A 22,044-nucleotide genomic window follows, 5' to 3' on the forward strand; every position below is an offset into this window, starting at 1 on the left:
AATCATATCAAGCATCTTCTCAGATCACAATGGCATGCAACTAGAAATCAATTGCAACAAGAACATGCAAAGACATTTGAAAACATGGAAGCTAAATAGCATGTTATTGAACAATGAATGGGTTACCATGGAGATCAAGGCAGAAATTAAAAACTTCCTGGAAACCAATGAAAATGAACACACAACAACACAAAATCTATGGGATGCAGCAAAAGCAGTTCTGGGAGGGAAGTTCATAGCACTACAGGTCTACCTCAAGAAACAAGAAAAATCTCTAATAGACTATCTAACCTCACAACTTAAAGAACTAGAAAGAAAACCCCAGAGGAAGTAGAAGGAAAGAAATAGTAAAGATCAGAGCAAAAATAAATGACGTGAAGACCAAACAAACAATTCAAAAGATCAATAACACAAAGAGCTGGTTCTTTGAAAAGATAAACAAGACTAATGGACCCTTAGCTAGACTCACTAAGAAACAAAGAGAGAGAACCCAAATACACAAAATCAGAAATAAAAGAGGAGAAATAATAACTGACACCACAGAAATACAACGGATTCTTAAAAAATATTAAGAACAATTATATGGCAACAAATTTGACAATCTAAGTGAAATGGACAAATTTCTAGAAACACATAGTCTCCCAAAACTGGACCAGGAAGAGATAGAAAACTTGAATAGACCAATAACAACAAAAGAAATAGAAGAAGTAATTAAGACTCTCCCAGCAAACAAAAGCCCAGGCCTGAATGGCTTCACAGGGAAATTTTACTAAACATTCAAAAAAGAACTAACACCCATTCTCCTCGAACTATTCAAAAAATTCAAGAAGAAGGAAGCCTTCCAAACTCGTTTTATGAGGCCAGCATAATTCTAATTCCAAAATCATAAAAAGACACTACAAAGAAAGAAAACTACAGGCCAATATCCCTGATGAACATAGATACCAAAACCCTGAACAAAATATTAGCAAATCGAATCCAGCAATACATCAAAAAAATTATACACCATGACCAAGTGGGATTCATCCCAGAGATGCAAGGCTGGTGCAATATTCACAAATCAATATATGTGATATACCACATAAACAAAATGAAAGATAAAAATCATATCATATCAATAGACCTTGAAAAAGCATTCAACAAAATCCAGCACCCTTTCTGATAAAAATGCTTAGAATTGTGGGAATAGAGGGATATCTCGACATAATAAAGTCCATAAGAAAGACCTACAGCCAACATCATACTCAATGGGCAAAAACTAAAAGCATTGCCCTTAAGAACAGAAACAAGACAGGGATGCCCACTTTTGCCACTCTTATTTAACATAGTACTGGAAGTCTTAGCCACATTAATCAGACAAGAAGAAAAAATAAAAGAGATCCAAATTGGAAAGGAGGAAGTAAAACTGTCATTATTCGCAGATGACATGATCCTATACATAGAAAACCCCAAAGACTCCATCAAAAATTTATTAGACTTAATAAATGAATTTGACAAAGTAGCAGGATACAAAATTAACGTCAAGAAATTGATGGCATTCTTATACACCAATGATGAACTCACAGAAAGAGAAACTGAAAAAACAATTCCATTTACCATCGATGCAAAAAAATTAAGATACCTAGGAATAAACTTAACCAAAGAAATAAAGGACCTATTTGCAGAACACTACAGGTCATTGAAAAAAGAAATAGAGGAAGATATAAAAAAAAAGTGGAAGCACATACCTTGTTCATGGATTGGAAGAATTAACATCATTAAAATGTCCATATTACCCAAAGCAATCTATAGATTTAATGCAATCCCCATCAAAATACCAATGACACACTTCACAGACTAGAACAAATGCTTCAAAAGTTCATATGGAACCAAAAAAGACCTCTAATAGCCACAGCAATCTTGAAAAAGAAGAACAAATTTGGGGGGAATCACATTACCAGATTTCAGGTTATACTACAACATCACTGTACCCAAAACAGCTTGGTATTGGCACAAGAACAGGCATATAGACCAGTGGAACAGAACAGAGAACCCAGAAATGGACCCAAGGCAATATGCTCAATTAATATTTGATAAAGGTGGCAAGAGCATACAGTGGAGTAAGAAAAGCCTCTTTAATAAATGGCATTGGGAAAATTGGACAGTTACATGCAAAAAAATGAAACTAGACCATCAACTTACACCCTACACAAGAATAAACTCAAAATGGATAAAAGACTTAAATGTGACTCATGAATCCATAAAAATCCTAGGCGACAAAATTTCAGACATCATACGCAGCAGAATTTTCCCTGATAGATCACCTAAGGCAACAGAAACAAAGGAGAAAATGAACACACGAGACTACATCAAACTCAAAAGCTTCTGCACAGCAAAAGATACAATCATCAAAATGGAAAGGCAACCCACTGTATGGGAGAGCATCATTACCAATGATACATCAGATAAGGGGTTAATTTCCAATTTATATAGAGTGCTCATACATCTCAACAAAAGGAAGATAACCAGTTAAAAAATGGGCAGAGGAACTGAATATACACCTCTCCAAACAGACACACAAATGACTAAGAGACATATGAAGAAATGCTCAACATCACTAATCATCAGAGAGATGCAAATTAAAACAACAATGAGGTATCATCTCACACCTGTCAGAATGGCTGCCATCAACAAATCATCAGACAACAAGTGTTGGCGAGGGTGTGGAGAAAAGGGGACTTTAGTACACTGCTGGTGGGAATGCAGACTGGTGCAGCCACTATGGAAAACAATATGGTGTTACCTTAAAAAGTTAAAAATTGAACTTCCATTTGACCCAGTGATCCCACTTTTAGGAATATACCCTAAGAAGCCTGAAACACCAATCAGAAAGAATATATGTACCCCCATGTTCATAGCAGTACTATTTACAATAGCTAAGATCTGGAAACAGCCCAAGTGTCCATCAGTAGACGAATGGATGAAAAAGCTGTGGTACATATACACAATAGAGTACTATGCAGCTGTAAGAAAGAAAGATCTCTTATCCTTTGAGACGACATGGAGGGACCTGGAAAGTATTATCCTAAGTGAAACAAACCAAGCAGAAAAAGACAAATACCACATGATCTCACTTATATATGGAATATGATAAACATAACAGTCTGAGGAATAGGGTAGACCCAGAAACATGGAAGTAGGGTACAGACTGACAACTCTCAGAAGAGGGTGTGGTGTGGGGTGGGAAGAGATAAACCACAGAACTTATATGCATGTATGCATGACCAATGGACATGGACAACAAAGCCGGGGACGGGGTGGGGGTGATGGATAGGAGAGTGTCAATGGGGTAAAAAAAAGAGAAACATCTGTAACAAAAATAAATAAATAAATAAATAAATAAATAAATAAAAATATAAAAAATCAATAAATCAATAAAAGAGAAGTTAACTAACAAATCTCAGGAAATGGAGAGGGGGTTTGAATAAAGCTGTTCTAAAATGCCCTTCTTTTAGGAAGTGAGACATTACATACCCTTTTAAATGTATTAATTCAGAAAAATATGAGCGCACACTTGTTAGAACTGCAGTGGTGATCACCAGAAGAACTGAAAGCAGAAATGGGTGAAGTGGTACACTCTAGGCTGGGACCAGAAATGAATAGGAAGAGAACTTTTATTTATTTTTTTTACCCTTCTTAGGAGATTTTTAAAAAACCCATGTGTATGTATTGCTTTTATAAATAAATAAGAAGTATTTTAAAATAATCTAATCAAGATCATAGAGAAAGAAACTCCTAAGTTTTTTTAAAACTATCATAATGCTGACAGCAAACTCTAATATAGAAGAAATGATAAACTTTTAATTTTATAAATTTATAAAAATTGGTGCAAATAAATGTTAATAAATCAGATTTGGTGTTAAATTAAAATATTGATATGACATACCCAAAGACAGATTATTCCCAGAACATAAAGATATTTCAACATTAGGAAATAAATTCATACATTCTACATATTAACAGATTAATTAAGGAAAAAGCCACAATCATCTCAACAGATGGAAAATTCAGCATTCTTTCTTGATTAATAAAATTTTATAGTAAAAGACAAATATAAGTATACATATATAACATGATAAAATTAGGTAAAACATGTGTGACAGAATTTCACTCTTTAATATATAAAGTGCTTTTACAAGGCAACAGGAAAAAAAATACATCCAATAGAAATCAAACAGTAAGCGGCAAATTAGAGAGTAAATAAATTATTCCCAAAACATTAAAAAAATGTTCAACCTTATCTTATTCAAAGAAATATAAGCATATACCACAAAATAAAAATTTAAAGCAATTATATTGGCAAGGATTAAAATGCCAATACTTAGTATTGGTGAAGTTGAAAGACTGGACTTATTTGACTGAAAGGTGTATACATTGATAAAATAGTAGAAGGTAATTTCTCAATGTATTAAAAAGCATTAAAAGTGTATATAACTTTTGATCTAGAAATTCCATTTCTATGAGTGACATCTAAAGAAGTCATCATTTAAGAAATGCTCACAAGATTTTACAACAGGATTAATTACTAAAACATGATATTTTATAATGAAACTAGGAATAAACCAAATGTCCAACAATAAAATAGTTATATTAATTGGTAAGTATACTATTCAGCCATTTAATACTTGTTGATATGGAACATATTTATGATATATTCAGTGATAAAAGCAAAGCTTGAAACAATAGAATAATATCATCTTGCTTTTGTTTAGATTTATCTATTTATCAATCCTCTACCTACCTACCTACCTACCAATCTACTTACCCTTCTAAAAAGGCTGAAAGAATATTTATCATGATGTTAATGTTAGTTACCACTGATTGGTATTTTTTATTTTCTTTATTATTATACATTGTATGTTATTGCTTATTATTTTTTCTTTTAAAAAATACAAGTATTGCTTTTGTAATAAAAATGTGCAGTTGACACTTGAACAATGTGGGGCTAGGGTCACTGATTTCCCCTCCAAACACACACACACACACACACACACACACACAGTTGAAAATCCATGTATAGCTTTTGTCTTTCCAAAAACTTAACTTGTTCCTCAATATTCATGTGAGGATTGGGTCTGGGACACCTAACAGATATCAAACTCTGTGGCTGCTCAGATATTCATAAGAAATGGTGTAGATCAAGGCTTACAGTCGACCCTCTGCACCTGCAAATTCCCAACTGCTAGTAAGAAACAGTATAGGTATTTATTTTTAAAAATCTGTGTATAAGTAGACTGTGCAGTTCAATCCCATGTTTGTTCAAGGGTCACCTATAAATGTTACTTTAAGGTAAAAGTATGTATATATTGTATATATTGACTATACTTGTGTAAAGTATAATAAGAGTATATAAAATGAGTCTTATAAATCAGTTAGAAAATGAAAAACACAATAGAAAAATGGGCTATAAATGACCGAGGAACAAGAAAAAATCAACCTCACCAGTAATTTTAAAAGAAAAAAATTAAAATGAGATCTTTTTCTGCAACCAGATAGACTAAAGTTCTCTCAAACACAGATAACTAATTCTCTGTGCCACCAAATGGTTAGAGCTCTGAGATCTCTTGCAGAGATGAGAACCCCGTTTCTAGAGAATATGACAGTACATGACCAAGCCTCAATATTGTGCATGCCATTTGCCCAGACAGTCTCTTCACGGACATGTTCAAATAAGGATGACCATTACAATATTTGGGTAGTAGTGAAGATTAGAAAAACTAAAATGTAAAAGAATAAGGGAGTCACTAAATTAAGGTATGGCCATAAAATGGAGTATTATTCAGAAATCAAATTGGACTTTTCAAGGAATATTTCATAACATGGAATAGGTTCATAATATACTACAAAGTGTGAGGTGTCCTTTTTCTGCTTCACCACAATACCAGAAAAAAAATTTTTTTTGGCGCTATGTGATACACTCTGATACTATGTGATACATGCTTGATAGTTGACCACTCAAGATGACTTGGTGTCACACTGCTGCCTGTTCTGACACTAACAATGGCACTGGGAGTGTCTCTCTCATCTCTCTTTTTGGATTTATACAATGATTTGACAAAGGGAAACATTTTTATTTAAGAAAGAAAACAGTACCAGTAAATAGTAGGTCCATGTTCCTTAGACACACAGAACCTTGGGATGAGCACTAAGGAAATAACATGATCTTACCCTAACTTGGAAGGACATTTAGAGGTAACAGAAAGATAAGCACACCATCTACGTGACTGTCTGATTATACTGACGATGCTGCAATCTCCTTTTTTTTTACTATTCAGTAAAAAGACTTGGACATGAAATTAATAACAAAAGGGGTAGACAGTAGTTGTGTTCTGAAACCACATGCAAATTACTAATCGCCTGCATTCAGTCGTGGAGGTTCAGTTGTTCCCTCTCTGATGAACTGAAGCACCACGGTATGGTGGTGGAGAGCTCAGCCTCTTTGGGTCATAAACGAGGCTCTGTTGCTCCGTGTGCTCTGTGCAGGTTTGCTCACCTAAAGTGGGCATAATGATAGTACCAATGACACAGGGATTCTGGAGTCCTTAGAATATACATAGCAAGCACTCTATAAATGCTCTCGGCTAGTAGTATTTTTATTATAATGATTACTGTAACAGGGGTTGTACTTGTTATTTTAGATGTCAGTTACTTTAAAGACTTAATAAGTTGCATGGTTCCATAATATTTACTTGCTTGCTTGCCCACTCACTAACTGCATTTACCTATATTTCTATGATTATTTTTGCACTGGTTTGTTGACTATCAGAACCTAAAAAATCACACAGTCTGAGAACCTGGGAGGCTGTGGAAGCCACGAGAAAGAGACAGGAAGGCCAGGGTGCTCGCTCAGCAGTGGGGAGGGAAGCAGACCAGTCCCAAGTGGCAGAGGGCAGAACTGAGGCCATGGAGACCTGGTTCTGAGGGTGGTACTCCGAGCAGCTGTACTGACCTGCTTTTCTGCGGGGTAGCTTTTCTGGCTGGACTGACTTCATGTCTTTCTTTCGTAATAAAACTCTCTCAGCTGATGAAACCTGAAGACATCTTTGAAGTCTGCAGAGCCTGTGTGACATACATCTGCAAGCCATTTAAAGTATGCCTTGGATACGCACATGAAAGGTCTCAGCTTGCAGGTGGCCCTCTCCAGTTTCTCTGCTTTGTTGGCCTCCTGGCTGTCTGTTTTGGACTCATGCTGCAGCCATATTCTTCATCTGGCCCTTTGGATGACTGTCTCAACCTGAACCTACAATCAGGACTTTTAAGTAAAGCACCTCTCTACATAGGCCTCAATGCCAACTTCCTTCTTCCCTGTTTATGAATCAGAACTATGACTGGGCATGTCCTTACATTGTCATCGCCCATGGAATCGGCTCTGGCCTCAAAGGTTTGGAAGATTAGATAACAGTCAGGTAGGCAGCCACAGAGCCTGAGTGTCGGGCAGTCAAATTGAAGGGGAGGGAATGTGAACGGGAAGGTTTTAGGAAGTAATACTGACAGAATATTAGGGGTGAAGGAGAGGACAAAGTCTCGGGTAATTTCTATGTTTTTGTCTTGGCTGCCTGGAGTGACAATGAATAAGAAATGGGAGGTTTTCTAGCAAAGATGACAAGTTGCTGCGTGAAGGTGGATTTGGAGGTTGCAGGTGGAGCCTTCCAGCACGCAGTTGAAAATCTGCTTTCAAGAATCCAGACCATTTCTCTGTTGCCTAACTGCCAGTTAGTTTAAATTATAGTAAGCGGGTATAGTGTAGACTGCTATTTTCTCTTCCTTGTTTATTTGCTTTTCAGGAGAATTTGGGTTCATACTCGCATCATTCACATTGGTCTTAGATAAAGATACACTATGTGAAGCTCCTGAGAACTCTGGTGCAGCCGGAATCTGAGTTCCAGAGTATTTTTTAAAAGAATCATAAAATGTAAAAAGATAGGTTACCATAAGGAAAGACGATAAGCAACACTATATTCATTCTACTGACTATAAATTGGTTCCTAAAAGGAGAAAATGTCAGAAGGCACAAAAACATCAGGCTGGAAAGAACTCAAAGCCATAAGAGAATCTTGTGAAATCCCATATTACAAGCTATAGTTTAAGAGATTTAATAAACTGTGGCAATAAAATTAATGAATGACAGATTCGAAATACGTGGCTTCAAAAGTAAACACGGAAGAAAATGGTAATACTTTGCAAACGGTATATACCAGTCCACAACATTACTTAGACAGTTATTTCGGCCAGAGTGCTTATTTTATATATGAAATAAAAGAGAAAAAATTGCTAAATAACTGGAAAAGGATGGGAAGTCCTGGAAAGAGGAAGAAATAAAGATTAAAGCCAAGGAAAAGGTACCAATAAAAATTTCAAAGAAAAAGATAAATTAATAAGACACAAAAACATTTCTTCAGCAAAACTTTAGGCACAAAATAAGCAGGTTAAATTCATGACAAGTGTAGAGAAAGAAAAAACTTTTAAAGGAGAAGACGCACAAAGACATAAGGGGGAACTAAAAATCACAGTAAGAATAAAGCCTTGTTGACTTGTCACTTTATTCCTTAGAAACCCCCTCTCAGTAAAGTACACCACAACTCAGTCAATTACAAACAAATATAAAAGTATGCATTAAATGTGAGAAAGAAATTCTATAAAAAACCAATATCCATCTTTGGGTGGGGAGACAATGAATGGTTCTTCCTTCTTAAATTTTCTGTGCTTTGCCCTGGTCGGTTTGGCTCAGCGGACTAGAGAGTCCCTGCTTCGGTTCCTGCTAGGGGCACGTACCAAAAAAAAAAAAAAATGTCTGTGCTTTACTTAACTGTCATACATGAAGCTACACTGCTTCCATAATGGACAGGAATTAACTCTATTAAAAGTGCAGCTCTGTATCACATTTCATATTAGAATTTAATACAGCAGAGTCCTACTCTGCTGCCAACTAATTCAGGAACTAAACAGGTGACACTCTTTCCTGCACAATATGTAATTCAAACTTCCCCCTTTTGGAAGAGTAGTTATCTCTGGTTATCTGCCCTGCTCATAGCCCGTGTTTCCAATCACTGACTTTCAATAGGTTGATCTACTGTCTTTGTTTTTACTGAGCAACAGACACCTTGCTACTCGCATCTACTATTCTTCTTTCCCGTCCAGGTCAGGCCTCTGGCTCACAGAGTCGGAGAGGAAACGGCAGTGTTTTCGTTGCACATCTTTGACCCTAGACACCCACAGTGCCATCTGCCCTCTCACACATGCGTTCCAGAATCCGGTGGATGCTGGCGAAGCTCGGCCTGTCTGCGGGCAGCTTGCTCCAGCACAGACGCATTAGATTGTACAGCTCCAGGGGGCAGTTGTCGGGGCAGGAGAGGATGTTGCCGTCGCGCACGTAGTAGATGACCTCCTCGTGGGCCATCCCATAGTAGGGCTGCAGGCCGTAGGAGAAGATCTCCCACAGGACCACGCCGTAGGCCCACACGTCGGACTCCGTGGTGTAGCGGTTGTAGAAGATGGACTCGGGGGGCATCCAGCGGATGGGGATGGCGTCGTTCTCGTTGGCTTTGTAGTAGTCCGCCGAATAGATGTTCCTCGAGAGGCCGAAGTCGGCAATCTTCACCACCATGTTCTCCCCCACCAGGCAGTTCCTGGTGGCTAAATCCCGGTGGACGAACTTCCGCTCGGACAGGTAGGCCATGCCCGCTGCTACCTGCCTGGCTATGCAGAGCTGCTCAGCACAGGAGAGGGGTGGGGGCCCGGGGCTGGACACCTGCGCCCGCACGGACAGGTCGCTGTGGCTGAGGCTGCACGCGGTGTGAGGGGACATGCTGCGGAGGAACTCGTTGAGGTCGCCGTAGGCCATGTACTCGAAGAGCAGGCACATGGGTTTCCCCACGGCACACACTCCTGCAACCAAACGACATCCTTCCTTAGGCTGGGTTCCCAAAGTGGCACACTGGAAAATGCACTCTAAAAGCGAATGACCTGATCAGAAGATATGGGGCCCTAGCTTTTTGTTGACAGCTTCATAGTCAAATACTGACCCCATCTCTCTGTGTAAACGTCTATTTACCTCTTCAGATGCAGTGTCTATCACTCCTCTGAGGGCTCCTTAGCTCCTGACCTCCCTAGTGTCAGATTTTCCTTCGATCACCCTTTAACACAGCACTTACTATCCTATGTCCTAATAATCCACTTATTTGAAGTACCCCTGACCCCCAACATTTGAGCACTTTAAAAATTCTGCAAACCGACCACAGTGTTTGGGGAATGAATTTATGAATAGCTGTTTGCTTCGCCATGTAATGTAATTCCTCTGTGTTTCTGCTACTTCTCTGAAGAAGGATAATAGGGAAGATGTATGAAATTTGGAAAGAATAACAAAAACAATCCAAGATCTTGGATGAAGTTTTCAAGTTGCTGCACTAAAACATTCGGAATTTTAGGTTTTTACCACTGTTCATGCTAGAAAGGAAAAAATGTGAATGTAAAGAGCCTTAGATTTAGTGTCAGGGGGACGTTTGCAGATCTTAAAATCTTGCTACATTTGAGAGGTAAACCGGGCAATTTGGAATATCAGATCATTTGTGCACAGTTTTACATCCCCATAAAAATAGGTGATTAGATCTTTTTTTTTTTTCTTTCGGGCAATGATTAGAAGTCTCTGTTCAAAGGAAGATAAATAAAAATACTATTAACTTATTTATTTTAGGGTTAGTTTTTACTTCCAGGGACTTTAGCAAATAGTATATTTGTATGTACTAGAGAGAAAATTAAAGAAATGACAACATATCACTGTGGGAAAACTTAAAAACCCAATTTTAAGAAACTGAGGTGATTTAGTGAAATGTTCCACTCCTTGCAACAGAGTATATTGCATGGAACAGAACAGAGCCATTTCTCTAGCGAAGGAGTGAAGAACCAAAGCATAAATGAAGTATGAAGGAGGAAAAACTGGGAAATCCTCTGCTTTCTGATATGATTAATCCCTTCACCCGTATTTTCATACCTAAGAGTTTCACGATGTTTGGGTTGTCAAACTCCGCCATGAGGGCTGCCTCCCGCTGAAAGTCGGCTTGCATGTCAGCCGAAGCCTCTTCTTTGAGCATCTTCACCGCCACCATGGTGAAGGGTTCGTAGGGGAGCAAGCCCGGAGCCCTGAGAGGCGCAATGATGCAAAGAAAGCAAAGATCAGGAATCTTATACATAGTCACGTTGTATCTATCCATAGTCACATCCATCCCCCCACTTATGCATTCTTTCCCAGAGCCACAGACTCAAAGATGCCAATAGTAGATTGGATTTAAAGTTCCTTTACTTCAATGAATAAAAATCCCTGGGGCTATTTTCAACATCGATTAAGTTTGAAAAGTGCATTATTTATAAATTACAGCAATTTGAAAGTACACAGACCCAATGGGATTGTCGTTACCATCCTATCCCCTTAATCTCTGGCCAGAATCTGAATTCTGGAAGGCAAGGACCATGACTTATTCATTTTTATATCCCCCAAGCCCCTAAAAAGACACCGTGCATATTTTCTGGGTTATAATAACTATCTGTGTGAGATTTTCCTGATCATGTAAACTTCATACCGGGGCCACCTTGAATGGACATAAAATTGTGTCCTGCCCAAGAGCATTGGCTGAGGTGATCATTGGTGTCCACATTCTCTGGCCCAGCGTTCTGTGCAGGGTGTTTTATTCCAGTTCACACAAAGGGCTGGCATTGGGCCTAATGCACACTTGTTTCTCGAGCTCATTGTTTTCTGACATTTCTGCATTATTTTTTCCTTTTCTATCTTGCCATTCTATGAATGTCTATTTAGTATCTACACACACCAGGCTGTGAGTTTTTAAATTGAAGCACTAATTCAAAGTAAACTTTAAAAGAAGTGGAAAATGTAGCAATAGCAAATGGAAGAAAAGTAAGTTTGAGAATTATTTACTAAGAACAATACAAGAAATTATAATTATAAATGTATGTAAAGTTCTTTTCTAAAAAGGAAAGATGATTAAGCATAGTTGATTGCTTATAATTTGAACACTATACAAATGAAGATTCTCCCCATATACACAACCCTGCTTTCCAGCAGAGAGGGATATTATTTAGGTTCAAAGTATAGTACTCAATACAAATAAAGTTAATGACACGAAGAATGAACTAATTTGGTAATAACTGTTATACATATTGTATAGACATCAAGGTAATAGCCTGGTAACTTTTCAGACATAACATATTTCAGTAGAGAGATTATTTTTTTACCTTGCCTGAAAGACTCTTCCAAATGCTCCTTCTCCAATATCCCTTACATATTCAATATTATTCCTTGGATACTCCAGGCTGAGCAATTTGGGATTCAGAAGAAGCGGCATCCTCTGGTACATGGGGTTGGGATGGAGTCTGTCTAGCAGGAGCTCAGAAGGAAGAGTGGTGAGGGTTACTGCTGCGGACTCTCTGCAAGAGAAGATGTCAGATCAGTGATGAGCTCAGGATCAAGTGAGATCTTCGTACTCAAACTTAGGTTCTAAAGAGATGCATCGTTTAGCGTAGCTCTTTAGTAAAATAAATTACACTAAGACAGCCAAAGATTGTTCCATTTTAGAACAATGAAATATATATATATATATATATATATATATATATATATATTTTGGTTTGGAGTCAAAAGTCACATTTTCTCAGGAATTTTGTCACTATCCAATCTAGCAGCGGCAATGGAGATAAGGGGGAAGGTGGGGGACAGGCACAGCCATATTCTATTATTGTTTCACTTCCATCTGCTGTAAAAAGTTAATCTGAGGACATGTGATCCTATGCAAAAAGTTATTGATATTTTTAAAGATCATGCTGGGAGTGCTTCACTTTAAAGCAATGTAATGCGTGTCATAAAGAGACTGTCAGTTACATGTATCCCGCCTCTCACTCCCATTCCAACATTCATTATATAGGTTTTAAAACACAGCTACTTGGGGCTAGCTTAAATAGAATCTCACCTTTTCTTATGTTTCCATTGTTTTCGTCTTCGGCAGCAATAAAGAGTAGTTATGGTAAGAAGCGCAAATACTGCAAAGCTGGACATGATGGAGATGATTACAGTCATGGAGTATGCCGGTGAGACAGACAACGAGGAGGAGGAGGAGGAAGGCAAATGTGGAATGTCCACACTCGGCTTTGAGGACATCATTGGTGGGAATGCTGAAAGCAAACAATAAGTCTTTTCATTCAAACTTAAACTTTTAAGATGTAGTTTTTGTATTCAAGCAATCAGTAACCTAAATTTAATTTTTAGAATATGTTTTTATGTATCAGATTCTCCCTGGCTATTAAGAATCCAGTGAGCTTCAGTTGTAAGTAAATTCAGCTTTTAGAATCATAGAATTTTAAAGATGAGACCGAAAGAAAAAATAATTTTTTTCACATGACGAATACAGATCCTGGGCTAGGGCTGTTCGTACTGCATCATATTGTTTATGGACAACAATCATGGAAATTAAGTTAGTAAATAAAATCCTTGAAGTCAGGATTGTCTAAAGCTAAGATTTTATACTGTTGATTTATAAACAGAATAAAATGAATCGAAGAAGATGAAGAAAATAAATATTGGGACACAAATGAGCAGAAGTTAGTTCATCTAAAAATTGACTCCTGTCAAATTCCTATTAGAAGGGTCTATGTAGCCCTGGTCGGTTTGGCTCAGCAGCTGAAGCATCTGCCTGCGGACCAGAGAGTCCCAGTTTCGGTTCCCGCTAGGGGCACGTACCAAAAAAAGAAAGGTCTATGCAATATAAAAACAAAGTGGAATCTGCATTACTGCAGGAAACCCAAAGACGACATACTCATATCACGTGGTGGAATGCACAGTCCACGGTATAAATGACCATGCCAATTATATTTTAATTCCTTTTAATTGATTGAGTAAAGACAAAATCGTGGATACAGAGTATTTTAATAATATAATCAACAGGAATGTTTTAATAGAAAAGAATGAACTTTTTACTCTGAATAGAGAAAGTAAACCTTATTTTAAAATGTTTGTGGAATGGTGACAGACAAGATCTTTTGTCAGGCCACCAAGGAAAAAAATCTCAATAAAATTCAAAAGCAGAAATTATTCAGATCTATTACTTGACCAAAATGCAATTAAATAGATTAAATAAAACCCAATAGAACATCTAAGAAAAAAATTCACCATCTTTTCAATCAAAGAGTAAAAAAATAGCCATAGTTACAGATTAGAAAATAACTTCCTAAGAGTGTGTATAGAATTTGGCCCAAACTGTGCTGAATGATAAACGCATAGTGGTATCTCTTTCCATTGGATTAAAAAAAAGAAAGAAAGAACTAAGCATTTAACTCAAGATTAAAGGAAACAAAAACTACCGAAAACAAAGGAAAATAGATGATAAAGTAACAGTCATGTACAAGCAGAAATTAATAAGTTAGAATACACATACCACAAACAATAGAATTAAAAATAGGTCAATAGTTGGCCTTATAAATATTATTAAGTAGCCTAATCAGTGAAATTTTAATTTTAAAAACATAGAAGAGGCACAAACATACGTATTAGGAATGATACAGGAATTATGACAATAGATTCAAAGATCAATAAAAATAAAATACGCAATTATACCTTTAAAATCTTAAGGAAAATGATATTATTAAATTTGAAGAATTAGAAAATCTGAATATAGCTATAACTAAGAAATTTTAAAGTCATTATAGAATTAGAAATACATTATTTCAGCCTTGGAAGAGATAACATTTTCATATTTTATAATCTGTTCCAGGAAGAGAAACGTCTTTCAAATTATTTTAGGAAGTCATTGTAATAGTAATATCAACCTAACAATGTTAAGACAAAAAAAAAAAAGCACATTCATAGATTATTAAACATAGATTTAAAAGATTCTAAATGAAATATTAGCAATTGACTGTAATATAGTAAGAGAATAATGATTTAATATAAGGAAATAAATTAATATAAAACATTACAAAGTCAAAAGAAAACTTTTTTGCAGTAGATGCCTAGAGCCATTTAAAACAGGACATGTAAAAGCAGAGATTACAAGGGGTGTCCATGTGTGACTTCTTGGCCTAGGAGTGGACAGTGATTATGTCCTGAGCACCCATAGTTACACAAGTGGTTGTGAAGCCTCTGGAGACCACATTTGGTCACTATGGTGACTCAAGCGGGCACCTGGAACTGGAAAACATCGGAACAGCAGTAAAACATCCATGCAGGACCAATGACGGCATTTCTCATCAAGCATCACAGCAATGGCGAACTTAACACTCCCCACGTTCCTCTATGATTGATTTGAAAGGTGATCGGATTTTCTTTGGACTGAGTCTTCCAAAGGTTTTATTTTTAATCAATCCAAGATGGGTGGGAAGAGGGGCCCTAAATTGGAGAGTGAAACCTGCTGCCAATAACAAAGAGCAATCATTAAAAACAGGGACAAGTGACTATTTTTGTATCTGGATTTTACACAGCAATTCATACCATGTTTAACATGTGAGGGAATGTCGTGTAATTCATAAAATTTGTGGTGTAATCTCATTAGTAAATATAAGGGTAATTTTTCTCAAAATTATCAGAAAATAGAATTCAGTAGCATATTAAGATAATAATCCATAATAATTTAGTAAGATTTATTTTTAAAACGCAAGAATTGACAAAGTTCGAACAATAGTTTGTTTCACAGATTTAATTAATTCTTCCTTTCAGGATAGTTTTGTTTTTCCTTGATTATTGTTTCTGGTCTATTTGCTCTGGTGTTCCTTAGAGTAACATTAGTTATATCTTTGGATTCAAATAAGCAATTTGGATCTCTAGTTTCTTTCCTTTTAAAGTTTCGCATCTCATCATGATTTTATTTCTTTAACCTTTTCCTCTGAACATCAGGAGAGTTTTATTCACTCATTCATCCCCACATTAATGTATTCCCTAAATTAATATTGATTGTTAGATATCGAGAATATGGTGGTGAACATGACACATCTTGTTAAAGTATTTAACTGGGAAACAATTAGTAAATGGATAATTACAATAAAATGTAAAAGTGTTACAAGAACAGTAAGAACAGGATCCCTGTGAACATCCAGGGGAGGCCCACTCCTGGTTTAGGCATACTGGATACATTTTCTAGATAAGTAACTAAGTTAAATATAAAGGGTGAATAGGCAAGACCAGTTGAAGGTATAGGTGTGTGTATGGAGGTGGAGAGAGAGTATTCTATATAGAAGGAGTAACATGTATCAGGGCCCAAACCATGCACTTGTGGTGCCTTTCTACAAGTACATCTACAGGTTTTATTGTTGAGTTGGGGAGTATCTATAGGTAAGGCTACATATCTTTTAACAAGGTCTTGTATACCAGGTTAAGTAATTGGGACTTAGCCCTGTAGTAAGTGGAGAGACTCATCTGGCGGTTTTAAAGGTGGAGCAGCATGATCAGCTTTTTGCTTTAGAAAGATCACCCAAATGCCACTTGAATTCCATGGTATTAATACTCCCGTCATGGCTGATTTCAAGGTACTAATATGAAGTCTTAAATGTGAAGTTGGAAGAAATGTTCAATAATACACCATTATGAAGGATTTCTACCATACAGATAACAAGGATAAAGAGGAAATTTATGTTTTTGTCTAGACATAAAGAACAAATTACATATGGGAAAAAGTAATGAGATGAAGACAATTTATTTCCAAAACCTGAAGCTAGAAAATAGTAAAATCACATTACTAGACTATTGAGAGAAAAGAAATGTCACTCAAGAATTCTATATCCAGCTTATATAGCTTTCAACTATCCAGGTAAAAAGAAAGGTATTCAGAAGATATGCAAGGATTCAAAGACTGTCACCAAATTCATTTGAGGAAGTACATAAAGTATGTGCATTTCCAGAGAATTCAGGAATTCAAGAATAGTGAAATGCCTGCTAAGCAGACAAATAGTGCAAATAGTACAAAGGCATTAAATGCCTAAAAAGATACTTCACTTGAGCAAAATAAGTTATAAAATGAAAAAACTCCTGAAATTCTAGTCTATGTGTTCAAGCAAGAAGGGAATACTGCAGAAGATAAACTAATGATTTTTACAAAGATTTTCCAACACCCTTCAAAGTGAACTGGCAATATACCTTAGAGTTTACTCAGGAATCAAGAAATATTTGAAGGCTTTACACACTCAATGTAATATGGGACACTATCTAATATTGATGCCTTCTTGCTCAACTATTCAGCCTAAGCCAATTTATTTAATAATAATTGCATTTAACTCAGGGAGCACACTTTTAGACATTCACCATGACATGTTCAGGTGAAATGATCATTTGGGATTCATTTTCTGACATGTACAAAAGATTTCATAAAATTGTTTTTTGGAGTACAGTCAAACCTCAATTCTCGAACATCTCCCATCTTGAACAATTTGCTTCTCAACCCAGCAACCCTTTCGTGATGATACCTGTATGATCAGTCACAAGTCGCTCAGGTGACAAAGGAGTGAATACACGAGTATGAGTCAGTTTACAGCTAAACCTCATGTCGTTAACATCTCAGGAAATTGTGCTGTGAATATTTTTGTGGCTGTTTTTGCTTTGTTGCTGCTTATTATTATTAAATTTTCATTTTTTACTGTACATTTTATTTCCTTTTTGTTAAATTTTTATTTACATTTTCTTTTTGTTTTTAAAGTGTTCATTTATAGATTAAACAATACATTAGACAGGTACTGTATATATGAAAGGTTAAAACAGGGAATCATTGGGGAGTCTGGAATTTATTAATTCAATTTACATTATTTCTAATGGGAAAAATTATTCAGTTTTCGAACAGCCTTCCTGAACAAATTAAGTTTGAGAACCAAGGTTCTACTGTAATATTACATTTTACACTTAATATTCTATAGATATATTTTTTAAATTTCTTATTAATTTTTTGGGTGACATTGGTTAATAAAAATATAGGTTTCAAGTGTAAAATTCTATATCATCTGTATATTGTATTGTGTGTTTACAACCCAGAGTCAAATCTCCTTCCATCACCATATATTTGACCCCTTTTACCCTTTATGACCTCACTCCAACCCCCTATTCTTCTAGTAACCACTGCTGTTGTTTGTGTGTATGAGCTCTTGTTTGTTTGTCTTGTTTGTTCATTTGTAAAACTATTTTTTTTTAAGAATAGAAGATGAAGGTATTATAGCTAATTCATACTTTATAATCGGTGTAAAAGGCAGAAATATGGGTGCTTTTTGTGCGTATTATTCCTGTTTAGTCTAGGATTAAAGGTCAGCACCTTCCACACTGCAAACCCTCAGTGAACTGCTTGAATGGGTGAATGAGTAAACAATTGAAGGATGACAAATACCAAAGTCAGTCACTAAAAGTCAAATTAAAGTAAACGTTAGCTGCTTATATGACAAAGAATAGAAACATTTCCTTTTCATTCCTTCAATTTGGGAATAACAATTTGACAGGCTTTCAGAATAGATTATTTTGTTTTGCTTTGTTTTTCCTAACTGCTCTAGTTTATAACCTCTAAAACGTTCAATTGCTGAGACCAATAGCATTCTTTCTTTCAATACTTCAAATCTTAGTCTGTTCAGTTAGCCCATAAAATCAAGGGCTGGCATTTAGCCAAGTGCAGAGATGATTAGGTTTGGAATATGTATCACAGGAAGTGAATATGTTTTAAGTCTCAGAACACTCAAATCAGAGGAAGTTAATTGATATGAAACACTTTTCTAATATTCTGAAGATTTCTGCATCTTGTATGTTAAAGCACTCTCTGATACAAGTTAGTTTTTAGGACATCCCTTTGCAAGCAAACTTCTTGAATTCTTTCCCAGGAATTTTGAAACAACTATTTTAAAATCATTTGATTTGTCCCTGTAAGCTTTTTATTGGAAATTCGCTGCTTAAAAAACCACTTATCTTCCAAAAGAAGGATCTGTTGTCACAAATACAGATCGTGAATGAAGAAAAATATCATTTGCTTTTACTCTAAATCATTAGCTGATACAGAAATCATGAATGCAAAGTCAAAAGGTGACATTTTCAATTCTACTTATTTTATAGCCATATAAGGGATCAAGCAAGCTAATACCCTTGAGGTAGGAGATATTATTTGTATCATTCACTAAATAGGGTACTCTCCACAGCCTAATTAGAAGCTATAAGCTGAGATCTCCAATGATTTTCCTTTATATTCTACCCTGGGTGACTACCTTTAAGAGGAGCTGTACATTCTGTTCTGGACATCATGAAGTATGAATGTAAATACGCATGCATGAATCCATTTACATACACAAGGTTTCAAGGGCACAAACAAAATTACTTACTTGTTAGGTTTTCTTTTTTAAAATCTGAGGGGGAAAGGATAAAAATTTGTTTTAAGTGAGCATCCGGATATCTGATATATTCTGCGAGAGAGTGCTAAGAACAGCAAGTTCTCTTTCAGCTCTTTAAGATGCAACTGGAAAACATTCTTTGCATTAAACGTGAAAGGATTACGTCTTGGAAATTAAACCAGCTGTTAGAGTTCATTAAAGCAACATGCAGGGATTCAGCTTTGTTTTGGGAGGTCAGCATTTTCAAACATGTGGCTTATTTTTGCATGCTCAAAGATCTGCTTCATTGGCGAAGAAAGAGGACTTTATTCCTTTCCTCTGACAAAACATACGTTTCGTAGCCATTTCTCTGCACATACCAGAAAATATTGCAAGCTCTCCTAACATCCCCTTATGAAGTAAGGTAAGCTCTCAAGCAGCAGTTAAAAGTGCTCTTTAATTTCTTGGTGAACAAATGAAGTTAATCCTTATGCTAACCTGCGCAGTTAGGATAGCAGTAGGATTCTGTTATTAGGTATTCCAGTGAGGCAGAACTCAAAAAAAAAAAAAAAAAATTGAAATGCCTAGAAATATTAGAAGATTTAAGTGCACACCTTAGTTTCTTCAAAACCAATAGATTTCTCTTAACCTCCCAAGGCTTGAGAGGACACTGTTACCTAAATAGGGCAGTCTGGTGCAGGCCAGCGGGTCCCAGTGCATGCTGGGGAGCTTGCTGCATTCGGGCACAGAGAGCGGCTGCGGCCCAGGTCTGTAGAGGCCTCTGTGGGTTCTCTCCTCCAGCGCCGGCCATTCTTTCGCACAGAAGAGCTCCTTGACCGCCAGGCAGTACTCTCTAAAGCGGTTTATGAAGAACAAAACTTGATGAGTCATGGCACCTTAACGCCAAATTTGTGGCAGCACCTAAGTTCTTTATTTTCAAAACAACATCAGAGCACATTGTTCTTGCGAAAGGGTTTTGAAAGGACTGTTTTAGTATCAACAATATGAGCCTTTATGAAATACATTACGCTGTGAGGTGGAGTGGTATCTTGTTTTGTTTTTAGAACATAGTGAATGCTGCTTTGAAAAGTAAGTATGTTTTTCTTGGGAAAAATAAGAACTTTTCAATTCGAAAGGTATTAGATTAGCAATCTGTCATCTGTCTTCTCTCAACTTTGTATTAAAATAACTACAAAGGTACAGAAATAAGGTACGTGGAGTTTTAAAAACACACATACTAAAAGTAATGGATCGTTGCCTGGGAGATATCCTCTAATCCTGGTGCTAACGGGCAGGGCCTGAGAAACAGTCCTCACCTCTGCATGCTTGTCTTCTCAACAGAACAGCACCGCCTTCGTGGCCGGCTCTAGGAGGGCATGTGCGTCCTTACCCAGCCCTGCCCTGCAGAAGCGGAGTCCTGTGCCATCGCTGTGTGCGCTTCCCTGTTTCTCTCCCCCACACCCAGTAGCAGACACGAGTGTCGATACTTCAATTGGAGCGGGTGGAGTGTATTTTAAAACATATACAGATAATACAAAATAATATTCTGAAATGCTCATCATAATCTCATATTTATTGGCAAATAACACTGAAACACTTGAAATGTAGTTTTATTTTCCCTTCTCTATCTTGGCTTACAGATGAGATCCATGTTAGTTTAGGATTTTTTTTTTTAATGTTATAGAAAGCTTGGATATTTATGAATATGATAATGTGAACAATAACTAGGGCAATAGAATATTTATCTTTTATGACATTTTCTAGAAGCTCAGAGCCCTTGTATTATAAAGTATCATCTATGATTTACACGGTAGGAATTTTGTCTGGTTAATTACCTTCTATCTTGGACAAAAGCCAGTTTTTGCCTTTAGTGATGCACATGGTAACTTCCTCTTTTGAAAACTCTTTCTGTTTTTAGACAGTCAAATACATTTTCCCACTTATTTATTCTAATTTTACCTGCAAATGGGCATAGGAGCAGGTACCAGCCCAGGGCTGCATTCTTGGAAGATGTGGTTACACAGCAGGGCCTCAGCAGCCGGCCGGCAGAACGGGCTCACGGCTGTCAGTTCATTCCAGGCAGTGTGGACTAGTAGTTCTTGGGCCTCCTCGGGCTCCACGTAGGAGTTGTTGAAGAAAACAGGAGCGTTGTTTGCCAGGACAGCATTACACACCTCCCCTCTGTACTGGGCGCAGTAGCCTTTGTTATCTTTCTGTGGTCTACTGAAAGAAGCAATGAACAGTGTTCCCAATTACATGCTCTTTCTCAGCATTCATTCGGCCCCCCCCCACCCCCATCTGCATCACAGGAATAGGAGAAAATTGCACTAGCAAATTGGTTGAAATGCTCCATCAGAATATTGTCTTCATTTCCACTTTCAATCGTATCCCCTCTAGTTCGTCCAGAGGGCTGTTATGAGGACCCTATGTGATGATGAATTGGAAAAGCTTTGGAAACTATGGGTATCTTTATTATTTACATTATAAATAAAAGTTGAATGTTCTTAGTTAAGCAGCCTGTGATGCTTCTTACAAATAAGCTGACATGGGCCAATAAATACATCAAAAACATTCATCATGATGATTAACAAATAATTTAGCATAATAAATACTCTGATCCAGAGCTTTACAAACAGTATCTATGTATTAGGATAATGAAGTACCTGGATTGTGTAGCTTACATAGATC

The 22,044-nt window shown here is 36.8% G+C and overlaps 1 protein-coding gene across 6 annotated transcripts in view; it reads right to left on the bottom strand.

Annotated features, from left to right (window-relative positions):
* Positions 1 to 8,842: 8,842 nt before the first annotated feature.
* MUSK (muscle associated receptor tyrosine kinase) overlaps positions 8,843 to 22,044 on the bottom strand; it is a 99,361-nt gene continuing 86,159 nt past the window's right edge. For 2 of the 6 annotated variants that reach the window (XM_036260750.1, XM_036260747.1), the window contains 6 exons: positions 21,316 to 21,579; positions 20,034 to 20,209; positions 13,014 to 13,215; positions 12,283 to 12,474; positions 11,027 to 11,175; positions 9,242 to 9,924 (listed from right to left, as the gene is read on the bottom strand). In XM_036260750.1, the coding sequence (XP_036116643.1) occupies positions 9,242 to 9,924; positions 11,027 to 11,175; positions 12,283 to 12,474; positions 13,014 to 13,215; positions 20,034 to 20,209; positions 21,316 to 21,579 (1,666 nt within the window). Of the gene's footprint in view, positions 9,925 to 11,026; positions 11,176 to 12,282; positions 12,475 to 13,013; positions 13,216 to 19,368; positions 19,393 to 20,033; positions 20,210 to 21,315; positions 21,580 to 22,044 lie in introns of all 6 variants that reach the window. The other 4 variants (XM_036260752.1, XM_036260751.1, XM_036260749.1 and 1 more) reach the window with 3 other exon arrangements.

Source organism: Molossus molossus, unplaced genomic scaffold (genome assembly GCF_014108415.1).
Source record: "Molossus molossus isolate mMolMol1 unplaced genomic scaffold, mMolMol1.p scaffold_m16_p_14, whole genome shotgun sequence".
Classification (NCBI taxonomy): Eukaryota; Metazoa; Chordata; class Mammalia; order Chiroptera; family Molossidae; genus Molossus; species Molossus molossus.